Source organism: Anser anser (assembly GCF_964211835.1).
Source record: "Anser anser genome assembly, chromosome: 4".
NCBI classification, from domain to species: Eukaryota; Metazoa; Chordata; class Aves; order Anseriformes; family Anatidae; genus Anser; species Anser anser.
The window spans coordinates 34,078,692-34,099,364 of NC_139724.1; the positions used below are offsets into that span (position 1 = coordinate 34,078,692).

The window sequence follows — 20,673 nt, forward strand, 5'->3', positions numbered from 1 at the left end:
TCGTTTCAGGTTCTGAACTAATATCAAGAATCAACACTGTGGCATAAATATTACAGATAGCTTACAAATGAATTATTTCCTCTCTGAGAATAATTGTACTGGACATTTCATTCATCTTTTATGTTGCTCAACAAAATATGGCATTTTATTAATATCTTTAAATGTCTGGTAGCTAAGTATAAGTATTGTTGTTCTAACTGCAGACATATGAAACAATTTGTAAGTTCATCTGTGAAGGAGAGTAGAAGTATACATATTTTCTCTCAATATGTGAGCCAGCAACATGCCTGTATGGCCAAGGTGGCCAACAAGATCATGGCCTGCATTAGGCACAGTGTAGTCAGCAGGTTGAGGGAGGTAGTCTTGCCCCTCTACTCAACGTTGGTATGACATACCTGGGCTGCTGCATCCAGTTCTGAGCTCCCCCCAGTATAAGGGAGACACAAACATATTGGAACAGGTCGATCAACAGGCAGAGAAGATTAAGGGACTGGAGCATCTGACACATGAGGAGAGGCTGAGAGAGCTGAGACTGTTCAGCCTGGACAAGAGAAGGCTCAGGCAGGATCATCTTGTTGTGTGCAAATACCTAACGGGGGAGGGAAGACAGATCTAGATTCTTTGTGGAGCCCAGTGAAAAGGAGGAGAGGCAATGGGCACAAATTTAAAGACAAGAAATTCAATGTAAATGTAAGAAACAATTTTCTTACTATGAGGGTGAAAAAACTGGAGCAAGTTTCTCAGAGAGGTTGTGGAGTGTCCATCTTCGAATATTTTCAAACCCAGCTGGGCACAGTCCTGAGCAGTCTGGTGTAGTTGACCCTATTCTGATCAGCGAGTTTGGGTGATCTCCAGAGGTGCCTTCCAAGCTCACCTATCTGTTGGGCTTTCATGTTCTTTTAAGTGTGCACCACCTTTAAAAATCAAACAGCAATAAACCCCACAACAATCTGTAGTTTTAGAAATAAAATTATTTTTTTCAACAGTTTGTAAGAGCTTTCAGAGTTTTGTGACTATGGTGAGAAAATCTATTCCTTTAAGATAATTTTAATATATGAAATTTTAGAATGCAGTTGCCTGATGTGCTCTAATTTTTCTTTAATTATTTTTAATCTCCGAACTGGGTGTTGTAGGTTCAGCTGATCCTGTATACTTACTTATCTACGGAGTTCATTGGCACCGTTAACATCTATGGTGCAATCCGGAGGGTTGGGACAGTTCTTTTGGTCATGCATACCCTAAAGTATTATTACTGGGTAGTGAATCCTCAGGATCGCAGTGGTATAACTCCCAAAGGCGTAGGTATGTATTCATTTCTACTCTCACAAGCTGATGTTTGTTTTAAGCAGTGCTGTATGCAATGTATAGAGGAGAACTGTAAGCGTTTCAGATGTTTTAATGGAATGGGTTTGCTGGAACAATTAAAGCAGAGTCCATAGGATATTCTTGAAAAAGGTCTTTTTAAGAAACCAGTGAAAACATTTGAAACAAATAATATCCTCTGTGACCAAAGACCCACATGAAATAATACTGGATGGAAGTGATTGTAGAAATGGTGGGGTTTTAAAAGGGTAGACTTGTGCCTGGTTGCAAAGAATACTTTGTAGTATTTAGCATCCTATAAGTAGCAAAGTTAAATTTTTGCCCATTTTTTTAGTGAAAATATGAGTTTACTTAATTAGTTTATGAACTGATGTATTGAACCTAAGGAAAGTATATATGTAGGGTAATCTTATTTAAATTAATGGCTGATTTTCACTAGGCTGGTCTGTATTGAAAATAACTGTTCTTAAACCAAATGTTCCTGTGTGCTTATCCTGTATAGGATACATAAGCTTGTATAATCACTTGCATTTGCTACTTGATTTGCTTTTCCCTGATGAATAAGATCATAAAAAATGTGAACCTATGAGCAAATGTAAAAACTACTCCTAGAAATGTACTTGCAACTGTTCATTTGCTTTTGGTATGAAAGCTTTTACTTGGCTTTGACATTTGGTTGCACCTGTTGTTTTAACCCTGCCTCTCCTGGGAACTACTCAGTGTTTGAGTATTTAAAATGCTTTAGTGGAGGTCTGCTCTGCACAGAAATGACAGAAGCAAGTCCTCTTGACTTGGAGTTAACAAATTAAGTCTTTGGCTTTCAAGGTAATCTTCAGATATGGCATTGTAGGATTGATTTTTATTGTGTGTGTAGCCAATGTGTAATAAAGGCATGTAGCTCTTCCTTTCAGCTTTAGTAGAAGAACTTTTAAAAACAATTTTAAACTGCAAAAAATATCTGGAAATTCTGATAAAGTTCTCATATCAGTCTTTTTCCTTGCATGAAGTTGGTTCATAGATCCTGCAAACAAACGATCAAATTTTGAAAAGAATGTAGAGGAGTTTAGAAAACCATATTTAATAAAAGTTTACTAGAACCTCACTGGTCAGGGATTTTACTAATAAATAGTAATAGAATGTATTACTATTCTGTAGTTTGAAGTGAAAGAAAAATAGCTGTGCCTAGCATTGTGTCCTCTTCACGCAGTGAATGCCTTTTATGTTAAAATGTATGCTGTGTTATTAACCACTGTTAATTTGCATTCCGTGTATTTACTTTTCTTTCTTTGTAGATGGGCCAAGGCCTACTCAAAAAGAAATTTTATCTTTGCGAGCATTCTTGTTGATGTTCGTTAAACAGCTAGTGATGAAGGTAGGATATCCAAATTTACTTTCATAAGGAAATCCACTTTAATATAGTATTTTTTCTAAGCATGCTGAGTTTTGTAAACAAATAAGTAAATAGAAATACCACATAAGGTGCATCTTTTGTTGTGGCCTTGCCGCAGACTGGCGCAGTGCTGGAAAATGCATTTTTCTCCTGTTTAAGCTGTTTTAATCAAAAGTAGAGCTGTGTATATTGTTACCTTACAAAAAAGAAAATGCCACGTGCATCTGAAGTGCTTAAAGACTAAAGAGCAGTATTTGACATTATATGTTGTGGGGCCAGTTGGACAGAGGAGGATGAGAGAGAGATTACCAATAAGTTTTACAACCATTTGTTACACAGTAGAGGAATACAGAAATTCAGCAGTTCTACTGCTTATAGAATTGTCTTAACCCTTTCCTATTTTAAGTTTTGATTTCTCTCTTCTTCCTTCCCTCCTGTGTGCCATGTCTTCTCTGTGTTTGAATCTAGCTCCCTTTCCTTTCTTCCTCTGTGTTGCTAAGGGACCCTGTGCTGCTATCCAGAGCCCCAGCAACTGGGAGGAGTAACTACCAGAAAAGTTCTGCTCCTGATTCTCATCCTTTTTCTTTAAAGCAGATGTTCTGCAATTGAAGTGTAAGGGAAAAATTAGTTATCAAACTCTAAAGGGCTTTCATTAAGATTTAGTTTGACTTTTATTTTTATATGTCAGAGATTTATAGCTTGGACAGTTTAGGATAGAGTTCCACAAAGACAGTAAAAAGGATGTCCATGATAGAATGCTGATTTTTCTGCAAATTTTCTATTTGTACACAATGGTGCAAAATCTTTTGGGGAATTGTGAGACTTACTTTAAAAAATGAAAGTCCTAGAAAAGAAAAAAACTGCTCTTCCCTAATCCTCTTCTTAGAAACTAATATTTCTGTTTTTATTTTCACCAAAAAACCCTCAAGGCATATTCCTGATGTTAAATCATTTATGGCTTTTAATTCCTGTGAAATTGAAAGCAAATGAAGTTAGGATTCCATAGTGGAAAGTAAGATGCAAAGTTGGCTATCGGCCTAGCTAACAGGTTTATAATTAAACATCCAGGTCTACTTTGAATCCTCTTTGCCACCTTAATTTAATTATTTTACTAATGGAAAGCTCTCAGTTAGTATTCTATGTATCAATTAACATGCACTGTTATGTTACTCTAGCAATTTCTTGTACTATATTACTATCCAGCCTATTTTTATGCCTGTATTGGAGTTGTCTTAATGCACTTCTTTTAACCTTCAGTGGGTCCTTTCTGTGCAGATAAAAAGCTATCTTCTATCTATGAAACTATTATAGAACCAAATGAAAGCAAATTTGTCTTGTGAGGCTTACATTGTATAACAATAATGGCTTGTAATGATGCTCTTTTGGGAACGATTCTTTTGTACTTGAAAGATGATGTTTAAAACTTGATTATTTTTAAAGGACTATGGAATAAAAGAAGAAGAATTGCAGGCAATCCTCAATTATCTTCTCACTATCCATGAGGTAATTTTTAAATGTTTGTTTTTCTGTGCAATACTTCTTGAGTTTGTGATCACAAAAGTATCTCTATTTCCAAGTATTACCTTCTTTATGCCACAAGATGGCTCTGTAGAGGAAGTAGCAAATACTAACTATTGTAGTGTGCCGAACTGCCAATATTCTTGCAGTGATTTAAGCACTATGTTCAATGTTAAATTGAAGTTCATTAAGCCAGTAAGTCAAAATGGTTTCCTATGTTGTTCTGAAAACCGATTTGCCTAGCAGAAAAACAGATGGTGAGACTGACTTAAAAAAAAAAAAAAGACAAAATGTTGTTTTATGCTGCCTAAGTAATATTTTTTGTTTTGTTTTTCAGTCCTTTTTATTTTGCTTCTTAAATAAAGCAATAAAATTGAAAACATGCATTAAAAAATAAAGATGTATGTTAATGGCATCTACAAGAAGCATATAAACTTAATTGGGAGAAAATGTTGGTTACCACTGATACATCTGCATCTTCATATTTTAGCACCAGGAAAAGGCACTTTATGCCAGATGCAACATCAAAGACAAGGGAAATGGGGACATAAATCTAACTGATCTCATCTCTGTAAGGGTGCTTGAAATGGGTAAAATAAGGAATTAATTGAACTTCAAGCAGTACAGATTTTCCTTTTCTTTTCTGTTTACACCTATATTTTTCTTTTATTCTCTGTGCTTGTTACTGGTCCATACGCTTGGCAGTATCATGGTGAAGCAACTTAAGTCATTCTACTTTATATGGAGATGTAAAAAATAAGACTCTTGGTAACATATGAGAGTAAACCAGAATAGCAAAAGCTTTATGTGGCCTTCAGATGAGAAGGTTATATTTTTAACTTTTAAAATTTGCGTGGTGAAGTCTACAACGCTGAATCCCAAAGAATTAGGTATCTAGATGTATATTCAGAAAAAACACCGACAAAAAAGTAAAATTCAGCCTTATCATAGACTATCATCAGTGACAGTGTATGTGATAAAAGCTAGTAATATCTTTAGGTGAAAACAGTTCTTCAGAGGGATGTAAAATTGACTTTCTGATAGGGAAAGAACCAGAATATTTGTTCAAAAGTGGAAAATTCTGACAGCGTTCCTTTTAATACCACGAAGAATGGGAAAAGAAGAAACAGTTGCATGTTGCTACTTCATAGGTTATTTTTAGTTATAATTAACTTGGAACAAATTCATAAGCTGTAGTTTAAAGTGCTTTAGACTATTAGTGTGAAAAACTTTATTGAACAGCTTGAATTACCCATTTTAAACATTGCCTGTGGCAAGTTATGGTATTTTTTTTTCCTAGGGTGGACATTTATTAGTAGAGATTTTGTGTTAAACACCACCCTGTGTCCCAGAAAATGTGCAGCATTTATTTCTAGCTCCTGTGCAGTAAAAGAGAGGGAAATGTGCATACAAATGAGTATGTGCATGGAAAGAAATAACATAGTCTAATGGTCCATTCCCTGTCAAAGGCTTACTTCCCAGACACAGATGTGTCACTTTTCACTCTATAAAAGAAAGTATTTTTTTCATAATATTTTCTCCTGGTTACGTGCACTTGCCTTCCAGGTCTTATAGCTCTTTTGATCCTGGCATAATTGTTTTGGTCCTTGGTTTACTATTAACTCTCCAGATAATTTTGAAGTATTTTGTAGTGATACTTTTAACCAAAACAATGCCCTAGCATAGATGCATTTTAATTCAAATTTATAACTTTTATTCAACAGGATGACAATCTAATGGATGTCTTGCAGTTGCTTGTTGCTCTGATGTCAGAGCATCCAAGTTCTATGATCCCTGCTTTTGATCAGAGGAATGGATTACAGTAAGTTGAATTTTGTAAGTGGGAAAGGAAATAGTACTTTGACCATACTGTTGCTTGCTAGAATTCCCATGAAATCTGAAAGGTCCTCATCAGTGCATGTGTTGCAGTCTCAGACTCCTCCTCTTGGGAGATTTTTGTGTCCAGGTGTTCTTTTGACAAGAGGTGATGTTGGATTTATCATCAATGAGGCCTTTTAAAAACATGTTTCCAAGCTGCTGGTCGTGCCTACACAGGTAGTGATCAATTTGAGTTAGTCTATACATAGAAGTTAAGTCTCCATCTACAAGCATTTAGTCTTTTGCCTCCCATTCTTGCATATGTTTTTGGAATGGGAAGGTTTGACAAAAATTGTTTCAGGTTTCTTCTTATCTTTGTTAGCTTTTTTTTTTTTTTAAATGGGTAGAGCATTATCAGACTTTTGCAGAAGAAAACCTTTATTTGTTTAAATTGTCGCTCTGTTGTGGACTGTTCACAATCTCTGTTCTCAACAAAATGAAAGATACTGCTTAACACTACTGTGATATAAAAGTAGGGAAAGTAGCAAATTCTACTAACAGTAAAAGCATAGGAAAAGGTCTGCTAGAAAAAGGCTCTTGGGACTCTGATTTTCTATTGTAGTTCTTAGAGAGTCATCACATTATTGAACTTTTCTAATTTAAAATGAATCTGCCTGGACATGGCAGGAAAAAGATTGGAACAGGCAAGCAAATAGAAGAACAATTCCTAGAAGAGTATGTAGAATAGTAATTCTCTTGCTGTGTAAAGGCAGAGTCTCATTTCATACATTTTGTTGCACCTATTGGTTAACCCCCATTTATACATACATTTTTTTCAGTTGCCCTTTCTCAAGAGACAACATTCAGGCATGTTCATAATTGTTTCCTCCCTTTTTAGTGCTAGGCTGTGTTTTTTTTACCGATTTTCTTCAGCTTTGACTTCATTTGTATGGTAATGTATTATGCTATGGGAAACTAATAAAAACTCTAAATAATAAAGTATTTGAATGTCATGTTGGGTCTCCAATGTAATATGTTTGTTTTTATTTAACAACTGGCAGTAGACATTTTCTTTTTTATTAACTAGTATATGGGCAAGTCAGTATGAATAGTGAGTCCACTGTGAGAAATCATTTTGCTCTCCTGTCTCGTTTGTTACATGCCTTCCTCTGGTATTGTCTCCAGTCACTTAATGGGTTGCTTGTATGCTTACTGATATACCTGCTCTTTGCAATTTTTTAATAGTTAAACATTTAAAATTAACCAATCTGAATAAATGTACAAAAATATATTTTTCATTTAATTAGCTAACATACTGTTAAGAAAAGCAGGGAAATGGATTCTGTTCATTGGATGAACAGTGTATAGTTGGTATGCTCAGTGGTTTGGTTCTATAGTTGATGTGCTTGCAGCTTTCTCCAAGATAAATTATTTGTTACAGATTACTTTTTTTAATAACTCTTGGGATTTCATTTAGGTTCTAATATAGAACTAGATTTTATTTGTCTTAGTTGTCTTAGGTGAGGTGTCCTGGATTTGTTTATCTTTTCCTGTCTTCAGCTATGTAAAATTAAAGTAATATATAACTAGTGGTGAATGCTTACTTACATACAGATAAGGTCTATATATTCTGGATAAGTCCTTTGAACTGTTTATGACTGGCTGAACTAAAATGCAGTGTTGTAACACGGGATATTTTTGGAAAGGCTCTAGAATCACTGAGATCAGTTTTTTTTTTTTTTTTTTTAATAAAGCTATGCATATTTCATCAAGAATGTACTCAGGAAAATATACGTGTAAAGGTCCAGTAAGACACTGTGCCTTCTAATCCAATATAATTGTCATGGAACATTAGGAAATTATTATATTTTTTTTTTCAGAGATAGCTTAGTAGTCCTTGTTGTTGTAATCAAATCAAATTTGGCAGATTCAAAGATCTGCTCAATATCACGGGCTACAGCTGCACCAAAACCAGTTCTCATGGTGATGAGAACTGTCCTGTATGAAAAAGAAATGAAAGAAAGTAGATATAACTGATAAATAACTTCAGTTTTAGTCTCATGTTGTTATGGGAGATTTACAAGGATCAAGAAAACATTGCATTCGTTATTTTTCACACTGATAGAAGATCAGTATTAGAACCTTTCGCTATCTCAGTAAATGTGTTTCAATAAAAGATTAAGTTTTAATTAGTAAAAAACCAACTTTTTTATTTATGAACATAGTAAGACTTTAGCAGCACCTAAACATGGCTGAATACGTAGTAAGCATGCACTGCAAATAATTACTTGAAAAGTTAAGGTAAATACTAGTCTGATTTCTTTTTATTCAGGAAGATGTACATGATGAGATCTGTGCAGTATTACAGGCTGAATTGGTAATGTCAAATATAGTTAAGGTTTCTGGACTTCCCACTGTAAGATGGCATTTCTAGTTGTTTATTCATTTATCAAACTTTCATCTATTGTGTGGATACTCTCCTTGCTGTGTTGACTAAAGCCATTTTCTTTCTTGCAAAAAACTGTTTTAGAGCTGTTCAGCTAGCTAAGTCTAGTACTTTGCTACAAATGTGTCCCTCAGTCCCTTGGGCTGTCTGAAAGCTGCTTAGTGGAGAATCATTAGCAGGTGTAGAGCAGGAGTTTGGCACTGCAGGGGTGGCGAGAGTCTCTGGTGAGTGGACAGTGGTAAGCAGGATGGGGAAGAGAACCATAAGAGCACATATGAGAAAAATCTGTGGGTTGAGATGAAGACGGTTTAATAAGTGGAGGAAAAGAGGGGAAAAAAGAATGGTGCAAAGGCACTCACTTGCCATTTCCTGCAAGCGGTTTGATGCCCAGCCAGTCTCTGAGCAATGGCTACCTGGGAAAGATTCCCCTCAGTTTTATTGCTGAGCATAATGTACATATGTCGTGGAATATCTCCTTGGTCAGTTTGGGTCCGCTGTCCCAGCTGAATAAATACTTGCCCACTCCCAGCCTACTTCCTGGGGGGCAGAGAAGGTCTGGTTGCTGTGCAAGCAGTGCTCAGCAACAGTTAAAATGCTGATGCGTTACCAACACTTTTGGTCACAAATTAAAAATGCAGCACTGTGCAGGTTGCTCTGAAGAAAACTAACTCTGTTCCAGGCAAACCCAGTATAGACACACAATACTGTCTGGAATGTGCTTTTCTGTGAAAACTTCTCCCAGTTGTTAAAGCAGTAAGCTGCTGAAATCTGCTGCTTATGGCTCTTGCAGTAGGAGCTGGAGATGCACTTCTTTAAAAGTAGGGTGGCAGTTGGTTCACTCCAGTCCTTGTGGTGCTGAACGTGAGAAATGAGAACAGATTTGCATAGAAAGATACTGAGTACAGGAGACAAAGGTCAACGTGGCTAATATTGAAAGGACGGATAGGAGGGAAAGAGGTATAGGCTTTGCACACCAAGCGGAAAGGTTTGTTGTTGGTAAAGCACGTATTGCTAGAGGATGTATTTCTTCATCAAAGGTCCCTGATCAGGCAGTGCTCTGTTGTCAGCAGAGATCTCTGGAGGCACTGGTTAAGTCTTTTAGAATCACCTGTAGCAGCTGGTCCATAGGAAGAACAACTCCTACCAACTAGCTTAAGGTGTGGATGCCTGCAGTAGCAGAATTTTGACAGTGAACTGTTGAGCTTTTTTTGAAAATACAGGTTAACTACATTGAAGACTACTTTACTTTTGAAAATTCCTTCTTGTGGTTACTAAATTAAGAACTCTGAAGTTAGGGACTTCTGAAACATGGACTGTTCAGGAATTTTAATTTGCCTACTCCCCTTTTCTACACTAAAAAAATTTTAATATAATTTAACCCACTTTTGATTCAGTGAATAAGGTAAATTTTCTGAGAAGGAATGCTGCTTTAAAAACATAGAGATGAGAAGCTCTCTAGTAATCTGGGACAGTTGAATGGGGGAATGATCGTGACAAAACTTTAATGCTGCTTTGGAGAATGGGCTGCCGGGCAGATCACTTCCAACACATGTCCTTAGTTGTCACTAATTATTGTTTCTTAACTTTTCTGTGGCTCCAACCTGAGAAACCTGATTTCTAGAAGAGATGAGTATTTGCTAGTATAGCTACGTTCAGCAAGAGCCTCCTTGTATAAAGAGGGTTGTATAAATGAATTCCTTTTCAAGGCACTTAGATATTTTGACTAGAATGCTAGCTTTGTTGTCTGCAAATGTTAGTGGTAGTAAAAAAAAAAAAAAAAAAAAAAAAATCTGTTCATCACTGTACCTATACAGCCAGGTATATATTAAAACAATTGCTTGTTTCGTTTTCTGGGTAAATATCAGATTAATAAAGCTTTGCATATAGGAATTGCAGTAGCCTTTTTACAGCTATATATATGCTTTAGATATTTATATTTGGGAGATGGTTAAATTTGACTATAAAATTTGTAAATCTAATTATAAAATGTGAAATCAGAAACTATTGTGCAGTTGACAGAAATGCCATGCTTTTTTTCTATTTTTATTAATAGTCATCCTTTTAAAATAACCTCAGAAAAACTCATTCACATTTTACTGCAAATAATTTTTCAAGCCAAAAACTGCTGTATATTTCAAATATTTTAGGAAGCCTTGTGTTTTCTCTGCTTAGGGTTGTCTACAAGCTTTTAGCATCAAAAAGCGAAGGCATCAGGGTGCAAGCTCTGAAAGTGATGGGATATTTCTTAAAGCATCTTGCTCCAAAGTAAGTACTGGTTTAAGTCTTTCAAAAAGAAAAAAGTGAAGAAGGGGGAAAAAAAAAAAGCAATCATCTTATGACACTTATGTACGGTATATATGTGATTTTATATGTACACGATTTTATATGTTTATATGTACATCTTTGTATTTGTTTGAGTGTACACATTTTTTTGTAAATAAAACTGTGTTGGTGCTTAATAATTAAATATGCTTCACCAAGTAGCAGCTGCTATTCTTTAAGTATCCTTCAATTTGTTTGTCATTAATCCGTTTCTGACATGGTGGTATTACTAGTGTCTAGGTATTATCACTTCATTATCAAGTTCATTTACTTCTTGCATTGTCTGCCTGCTTTTAAAAGTGTACTTTTTGCATAATACCAGTGAAATCAGTAGCAAGAATTAGACTGTTGAGATGGAAACCCATATTGCTTACCAAAAATTAGGTTTAAGATTTCTCAAATAGCTTTTTAAACCTTCTTAATAAAATTGGTTAAAACTGTGCTAATATGTAGAAACTTTTTACTGCTTTTTTTTTAATGTGCCTGGTTGCCTGTATGTCTAAGCCATTTTGTGATGTGAATTTAACTAAGACAAAAGACTATATGTGGTTGTCATGGCTCAAAGTCAAAGCAGATAAATATTTATCTTTGATCTGTAACAGAACAGTATTTTGCAAATACATAAAAGTTTTAGCCCTTTTACTAGGTGACTAATTAGGAATTCTGAATCTTTCTCAGTTGAGTCTGCAGCTTGGTAATTTACCTGTGAAGTTATTTGCAATTCAGTCATGACCTTTGCGTCTATGTTACTAACACTATGGACATAAGTCAGTGCTATTTGTCCTTACTTTGAATAGTGGAAGTGTTGCACAGATTTCTCCGCTATTTTTTGAGATAAATTTTATCAGCATGTTTTTAATTTTTTTTTTTTTTTTTGTGTGGAAGTCCATGAAGTTGTGGAGCTGTGACACAAAGTGTGATATTGATACTCATTAGCTGAGTTAGCTGGGAACTTTGCTAAAATGTTAGATAACTGTTGAGATCGCTGTCCATGGTTAAAATGTATTTTTGAGATAAATGAGGACAAAGATGTCTTTGCCTTAATGTTTATCAAGAAAGGTGTGTTCCGTCTTTTTGGACCCATGTGTATAAAGAGTGGACCACATTTATGAAAGAAAGATGTCTGTCTTCAGGGAGTGACTAGCACTTTCAGAATTGTTATCCTTGCCCTTTTCCTTACCTCAAAGTGAAAGATTTAAGGCGCCAAAAGAAAAAAAAATGTTTTCAGTAATTTTAGATTTTTGAGGCATATTTTTAAGCTATTTTAATATGTAAGCTTATTTTACCTTCTGTACTATTTTAGGAGAAAGGCTGAAGTCATGCTTGGACATGGATTGTTCTCTTTGTTGGCTGAAAGGCTGATGCTTCAGACAAGCTTAATCACCATGACCACATACAATGTCCTATTTGAGGTAGTAATATACTGCAGTTAGGATCCAATCTTCCTAATTATTTATAAGACATTGTTAGAAAATTGCTTACATATTTGTGCTGATATGTTCCAGACGACACCAAAACCTTAGTGTGATGCAGCTGAGTGCTGCTTTTTTTCCAAAGCTCACTACTTCAATTTTTTTTTTTTGGCCTAGCTTGTTTATGTTCATTATAAACAATTCTAGATAATGAGTAAAGTGAAAATATATTACTGGATAATAAGTATAACTAGGATGAAATAATGATGATGCTGTGTAAAAGATGGATCCAACTATTTTTCAGTAGGCTCTCTTTATGGACGTTGATGTGGATCTTCTTTCTTTTCCTAGATTCTGACTGAACAGATTTGCACACAAGTGATACATAAACAACATCCTGACCCAGATTCAGCAGTGAAGATACAAAATCCTCGTAAGAATTTATATAAATTTCCAAGTGATACCAGAATAAAAGTCTTCTGAGAGTGCTTATTAATTACTTTCACCAGTCTTAATTCTAATCTCAGTTATACACAGTTTTTCATAAAAGAGAAGAGATAATGTACATTTATTTGGAGATATTTAGGAAACAAGTCTTCAGTCTTTTGAAAGACATTTTGTGTGTCTAAATGTGTATGGAGTTCATAACTCACCCCTTTTGGCTGTGCAGTCATGTTATGAAATGGTTTTTCAAGACTTGTGTGCACAGAATAGTTTGATTTAATACATGTTAAAGTTCCAGCACAATTCTGATTGCATTATTTAGTGATGCCAGACTAAATTACCTGAAATATGGAAACAGCCTTCATTTTAAATTACCTTCAGTGCAACAATGCTAGATGGAAAATAGGAGAAATGTATCTGCTCGCTGTTTTGCTTAGGTTACTTTATGGAAAAATATCTTGATATGAAACTTTAGATGTCTTTTGAACTAGGAGGAAATACTGATCTCCTTTCTTGAATTCTATGCATTATTAATGTACTCTTTATACAACACAATGGAGTTATGGTAGCTTTGGGAGTTTGTTTTTTTTCTGGAGATATATAGATTTTTTTAGCTTCATAGCTGCTTTGTTATTAAATGTAGGTCACAGTTGTGGGTTTGCTTCATGTGGAAAGTGGGGAAGAGAAAGGAAAGCAAAGCAGATAGAGAAGAAAAATCTGGTTGCAGTGTCATATGCCTTACGGTAAATCTGTATGAAGCAGGAGATGTGATGAGATTTGTATGCTCTTAAGATTTTTGAAGTTGGCAGTCACTGCTGTGATTAATACAGCTTATTTGCAGTTTAAGGTATGAGAATGGAATTAGGTAGGGACAAGTGACTTCTAGATTACTTTTTTAAGATTGGTGCTGATTTTATCAAATACAAATTTAGAGAAATTGTACAAGAGGAAACTAGCACAGTGATCGTGTACAAATTGCATCTTAGTTGATTTACAGTGAACTTAATTTTTTTAAAGTAACAAGAACAGCGACTGTCCCATTGCTTCAAAAAGATAGCCGCAGTTTTGGCTGTTTCCGTGGAAAACAGAAAACAGTATGTTCCTAGAATATAACAAGAGGTGAAACTTAAAATAAGGAAGGTTTTGTCCCCGTCCTTGAACATAATTTTATAACAAAAATTGTCAAGAACTATCACGAGTTGTTCACATTGTTTGAAAATTCACAGTTAATAAAGGAGAACAAAATTTATGAATTTTTCTCATATGTTGATTTTATACATGATGTATTATGTGAACTTTGTCTTCTTCGAAAAAGGTTCTGACACATTCTGATATTGGCTTGTTTTAAAGTCATTTGTCATTCAGTAACATTTGTGTTCCTTAAACCTGGTAATTCAAAAAAATTCCAAAGTAGTTTAACTCTGCTTCAGTTTTCTTCAGCTGCATAGGCCTGCAAATCCCCCTAAAGGGTGAGCAGGTGAGCAGGTTTGTGAGCTCTCTTAGAAAAAGGGACTTGTAATAGTTACATCTTCTCTATTTGAGTAGATTTGCTTTTTCATCTTCTCTATTTGAGTAGATTTGCTTTTTCCCAGTGTATGTGTGTATATATATATATATATTATGTAGTATTATTTTTCTTGTAGAAATCAGCATACAAACAATATTGGAAGGTGTCCAGTGTTTTAAACTGTGCTTAGTACTAATATTTCATTTCTCATTAACTGTTTTACAGAGATTTTGAAGGTTATTGCAATCCTGCTACGTAATTCTCCACAGACACCAGAAACTCTGGAGGTTCGACGAGCATTTCTCTCAGATATGATTAAACTTTTTAATAACAGCAGAGAAAACAGGAGGTAAGATGACTTACTTTATGCCCATATATACAAATATGCAATGTGAGTAACGAGGTATGCTAGTGGATTAGCCTGGTTAAACAGACAGAGCTGTTCAGCAAATTCTGTAATATAGTTTTTGATACATAAAATTAGATAATCTTGTATACAGCAGTGGTTTTAAAGATTTTGGATACCGTGCTTGGCTGATTATATATTTCTAAGATGTATTTTAAAATTTGATTAAATAGCATGTGTGTATTTTGCAGGAGTTTGTTGCAGTGCTCTGTCTGGCAGGAGTGGATGCTTTCTCTTTGCTGTTTTAATCCTAAGACTTCTGAGGAACAGAAGATAACTGAGATGGTGTATACCATATTTCGAATTTTGCTCTACCATGCAATCAAATACGAGTGGGGTGGCTGGCGTGTTTGGGTGGATACGCTGTCTATCACACATTCAAAGGTGAGTGTTTGAAATAGTTGGGAAATTTTGTTATGCAATATAATTAATTTTCGAGTCTTAAAGTGCTAGATCATACAATGAGATAGTCTTGAAGTGAAGATCAGTATTTAAAAGAAATAAAATACCAGGGTTTGTTTCTGTTACTGGATATAAATGTTTCAAATATTTGACAAATAAGTATTAATTTTGTTGTTTGAACACTTCAAACAAATATGTTTTGTTGTTGTTGCTGAAATAGTTATAGTATTGATTCTTTCAGAAAATGGCACAAATTTTGAAAAATGAGAATCGTTTTAGGAGCATATTCTGAATAATTTTAGTGCTGGTGTGGGTTTTCAGTAATGGCATGAACACAAGGGGGCGCACCATATCTATTCATAAACAAAAATACCTTTAAGCAACATGAAAATGCTGTAAAACAAACCAGTAAAAAGCAAAGATATCAAAGTTAAGACAGATGCTTCAGCTGTTAAGCTGTCATGGGATGCAGGGTGAGAACGCAAATCCTTGCAGTATGAGAAAGACTATTAGCCTTCTTTTTTTTTTTTTTTTGGTAGTAGTTACAACTAAAATTCTACCTCAAAAGTGATTAGTGGATCTCCAAGCAAGTAACAGTAATATAAAATATAACTGCCCTACCTTTTTCTGAACAAAAAAACTGAGGCCAGTGTGAGCCTTGTAATAATTATGGTTTATCAGAAATAGTTAAGATGACTTAAAGTTTAAATTGTATCTTCCTAAATGTGTGCAACTTAACCACGTAAAAAGAGGACATCTGCAAGTCTTTGAATCCTAGTGATCATTTTATGATGTTAAGGAATTGTTAGCATTTCTGAGGGTCCTTGTTTTCTAAGAATTATTCCAAAAAAAGTCAGTCTTCGTAGACAGTAAGAATACTGTTATTTGGCAGTTCTGTTTATTCTTAATATGTATAGCTTGATTGTGGTTATTTGGCTATGGAGACACAAATGTAGAAATCTGTATAGTAAAAGTGCATAGAATAATATCATTAAACAGGCACTTGGCTAAATGGATTCCAGGTGCGAAGAATACCCTGCTAAATTTTAACCCTTTACAGAGATTACATTTTAGTTATTGAAATACCCTTAATCATCCATTTTTTTGTTGGCTCTGCAGTCCTCAAATCTGTTTGTTCTCTTTCCCTCAAGACACAGAGGGTGTGGGTGGAGTATGTTGTTCAATGGCAAGCCGTAGCCAGCATGAAGATCCCTGATGTACTCTTACAGGAACTGGCATAATTTAAAGCATTTCTATGCTTGTTTGAAATGGCTGGGAAACTACCCTTGGGGAAAGATGGAGAGGTGAAGGAAGACCACCTTTTTACCTCTGTTATACAGGATTTTGGTGTATTGAATTTAAAATTTATCTTCTCCATATTCTATAAGCTTTAGCTCTATTCTTTGACTTTTTTGAGTTATAAGATAATTCAAAGTATGAAATCCCATTTAAATGGCTTCTGTATGAAAGTAAGTATATGGATTTTTTGTCAGTATCGTAATTTAGTGACTTAATTTAGCTAATCAATGGTCTAGAGATCATAGACTTAAAAAAACAACAACAACAACAACAAGATTTAAGTGATCCCATGGACAAATATTATGACAAGAGACCTGGTTTTACAAAATACCAGAAATATGAGATACAGGTAATGATACTTATGACCTTTTTTTGACAAAGGCTGCGTATGGTTTTTACGCAGTACCATGGCAAGTGAGAATATGATGTGCTCCTTCTTTCATATTCAATTCCTGGTGTGCTGGTATAGCAAGGTATCCTTGGTGGTAGAATTAAGTTCTTGTATCAGTTTTCCCAAGTCTAACTTGTTGGCATTCTGGTCAACATGTAAGGATTTTTTCTTCTTCCAACCTAATTTGGAGGAAGTTGAACAATGGCAAGGTTGGAAGCGTGTGATTTCAGGCAGTGCTAGCAGCAGAGCCGTATTGTAATTTTGAAGGAATTATAATGAATTTGAGGGACATAATTTTGTTTGGACATTGGTGTCCGATTATCCACCACCAATATTATCCACCTCAAGAAAAACAAAGGAAAATGATTGAACAACAAAAGCAACCAAAAACTAGCTTAATAATAGCAGTATGAATAATACTGCAATGATCAAAGGTTTTAAAATGGGATTTTTTCACCTTTTTATGCATTTACTGTTTTAAGGTTTTAAATAAATAATATTTGCATTTTATGCAGCTAGCAGTAAAAAGCTAGGTGATTTTTCATAGCTGTCTTTTAATTACATCAACATAAATCGCGATGATTTGCTAAAAAGCTCTTTGTGGTGAAACCTTACTAATCACTTGAAAATGTCTTTATATATCAATATGTAATGATAATGAATTTTTAATCTGTCTAATTTTATTTCTTTCTAGTATTCTTGTATCCTGTTATACCAATATTGAGATTCATATAGAATCACAAAAATAGACTCATATGTTACATGGTATAGACATAATTCAGAGGGCAAATTGTTAGATGCTAAGTGCATCTCAGATGTTTTTGATTTCTAGTATGCTTTCAAAGTAATGCGGGAGTTATGGGAAGAAAAATATTTCCTTAACACTGCTAAGAGAATAACCAATTTGTGTTTTTATTATTTCATCTCTAATTGTATTGGGCTACTGCTTATTTTTCCTTTTTACAGCCCTTTGCTTCTTTCTTACCACTAATTTATAACACCATTCTATGATAAAGAACTAGTATATAAAGGAATAGTGTTACAGAATTGGATAGGTTTTGCAGAGCTACACATCAAGATACATGCAGCTGCTATAAAAAGCCAAAGAAACTCAATTGCAATTTTATTGTCCAGTTTGATAGATTTCCTGCCACCTTTGTAGCAGGGAAGCTGTTTGTCACTGTAACCCTCTTCTCCAACAGCTGCACAACATTTTATAAGCAGCAACGGCTTTTCTAGCATAATTGCACTACATAGGTTTCCTTGCAAGCAGAATTTAAAAGGTGTGTGTAACCTTTTTAAAGCCAAATTTTTTAATATTACTCACGTATTCTGCTATTTCCATATTATATTTCTTACTGGTTTTCAAATATTAACATGTTGCATACAAACATGCATAATCTGTGGCTTCTAGATCAATAAAAATGTTAATGAAAAAATTAAACCAAAACTCAGGTTTGTCGTAATCAGCTAGCACTGAATTTATGAAAGCTTCTAAGAAGCTGAGTTTTTTAAACATTATGACCATGACAGCTAGGCTGTATGCTTTATTCCTGTGTTAGTGTTGCTTGGTGAAAAGAACAAATGGTTTTGTGGTTAATAATAGGAAACAAGTAAAGAATAGTGGACAAGTTGCCTTTTTGACCTTTCAGGTTCCCCAAGTTTTGAAAAAATGTAATGATTTACGCAGTATAATACACTCCTAAATTATTTCAGGGTTTTAAACTACTGGAAAGAACTAATGTTTGTTTATTTTGGGCTCTTTATATATATTTTATTACTTAAGAAGTTGTTTCATATTATCATATGATTTGGTTAAAGAGGAACATTAGGGTAAATTCTGAATCTTTTCAGTAGCTCGAAAAATTTTGAGTATGACTCAGAAATTTTAATATGTGCATACTACAATTTTACTGTCTGTTAAGTGGAAAATATTTTATAATTTTGTTTACTGATCTGAATAGAAAGTAGTATAATCTTAAAACATTACTACTTGAAAATACAATGTGTTTCTACACAGTTGTTAGTTTTCAGTCCAAAGTATGATTGTAAAAAACGTCGGTAAATGTTAAGTAAATTTGTGTGGTTTTAGGTGCCCCACTCCTGTAATGCAAAGGAAGGAAAAGCGTGCATAGGGTTTACATATGTTGTGTTTGCCTGATTTTCATCACTATGTCAGATGCAGGAAAATGGCAAAAGCAGCAATGATGAGGTGGTGAAGGAATTTATATATGATGGAAATGTTAAAATCAACAACAACCACAGAAAACTTTAATTTGCAGAGAAGGAGACATGGCTCAGTAGTTTCAGAAAGTAACAGTCTATCAGCATCTCTTGAGTTCAAATCCCATTGGCATTCCTGAGCTGTTGAGAATGGTTTTCCCCTGGTTAGGAGAGGGTCTACTACAGTGGTGTGGGCAGGAATGTTTAGCTGTAAGGCATTTTGAAGGCTTCGGATGTTCTTCATCTGAAAAGTGTGTCTGCATTGCCCTGAGGGAGAAGCTGAGGTAGCTAGCCAAGAGGGTTATTGTATTACTGTAGGTTTTTGGAAGCAAAGCTAGAGGAGGTGCAAATTACTAATAGTAGCACGACTGAAATACTTAAATATGGGGTTCATTCTTATGGTGTAAATAGCTATTCATAAAAATACTGCTTTTTCTAAATATAAATGAATCTCGGGGGAGCCACCTGATTTCTGGTGAGCAGAAAGAACTTCACGAGTAGAATGTGCATCTTCCCTTCAAACTGTGATTCTGATGAAGTCTTCCTTTTCTAGGTGTTTCCTTGTTAGAGCTTCTTTTGTAGGTGGCATATGGAAAGGCTTTTCCTGATCAATGCCCTGAGAAGGAAGAGATTTCATTATTTAGCAGGAGGGATAGTTGGAGGGATATAAACCGCTGATGGGCTCTTATGAATGCAGCATGTATGGTTAATGGGGAGCTCTTCCATCTCATTGTTCACTCAGTTTGGGTGAATGGAACGTCATGGCTAAAGGCAGGATGTTGAAATTTGATTAAATTGAACTGAAAGAAAAGACTGAAATGGGAGGTAGGAGTAGAGTGAGCAAAGTAGACTGAGAACTTATGAGGAGGAAAGAACAGGATCAGGTGAGTAGATGGAGCTACACTGAAGCCCTAAAAGAAGAAAGTGTAAAAGATACCTACTTTTTGTTGAGAAATGCCAAAGGTCTCAAAAAGAAGAAATGGGGGAACACACATGCAGGGGAAGAAACTCTGCTGAGGAAAAAAAAAAAAAAAAAGAAAGAAGACAGGTATGAGAGTCTTCTGAAGAGGACGTGAAGAGAAAATGTATTCTTATCTGTATGACTAGGAAGAAAATGGATAACTAGCAAGGAAAACATTGGAAGATGGGAACTGCGTCTGCAGCCCTGAGAATTGTTAGTGGCCTCCTTTGGTGTTGCTGCAGCATTTGAGGCAAACCTCTGTACTTGCTGCTACCTGTATTCATTGCGGCTGTGGGGACCGAAGGAGAAAGCACCTCTATGTCATGAGTTGTGGTCTCTGCTGCAGGGCTTCCAACAGCATATGGACATGTAGGAAAACAATGGCCAGAAAGAGAGCTGGACAAGACTTCTAGCTGGGTGTTAAAACATGACCAGTGGTAAACACTGAATTTAGCTACAACATATTTTTATTAATAATGAAATGTCCAATGTGCATAAGGCGCAGTAGTAGTCCATGCACACTTTCACTATTGAACTATAGTAATGTTGGCAGAAATTGGAATAGAAAGGAAGTAAATACCATGAGAAGATAATGTGCTTATGTCTTGCATTTTAAACAAACTGAAAGTAATAATTGCGTTAACAAAAATGAGCAAATGTGTTTGGTATGCTGCTTCCATTTATTATTGTAAGGTGATGTAACACCACCTACTATAGGCATAGTAAGGTATACCTTGACTAGATTTGAAAATAAAACACAGCCAATATATAAATTTCTCTCTCAGATAAACAAAGACTTTTACAAATTATG

General features: G+C 35.0%; 1 protein-coding gene across 3 annotated transcripts in view; it reads left to right on the top strand.

The window, feature by feature from the left end:
- LRBA (LPS responsive beige-like anchor protein) overlaps positions 1 to 20,673 on the top strand; it is a 397,026-nt gene that overhangs the window by 50,397 nt on the left and 325,956 nt on the right. For all 3 annotated transcript variants that reach the window (XM_083836333.1, XM_083836331.1, XM_083836332.1), the window contains exons 14-22: positions 1,134 to 1,302; positions 2,616 to 2,695; positions 4,154 to 4,216; positions 5,956 to 6,053; positions 10,668 to 10,760; positions 12,121 to 12,229; positions 12,581 to 12,662; positions 14,406 to 14,529; positions 14,778 to 14,970. In XM_083836333.1, the coding sequence (XP_083692459.1) occupies positions 1,134 to 1,302; positions 2,616 to 2,695; positions 4,154 to 4,216; positions 5,956 to 6,053; positions 10,668 to 10,760; positions 12,121 to 12,229; positions 12,581 to 12,662; positions 14,406 to 14,529; positions 14,778 to 14,970 (1,011 nt within the window). The remainder of the gene's footprint in view (positions 1 to 1,133; positions 1,303 to 2,615; positions 2,696 to 4,153; positions 4,217 to 5,955; positions 6,054 to 10,667; positions 10,761 to 12,120; positions 12,230 to 12,580; positions 12,663 to 14,405; positions 14,530 to 14,777; positions 14,971 to 20,673) is intronic.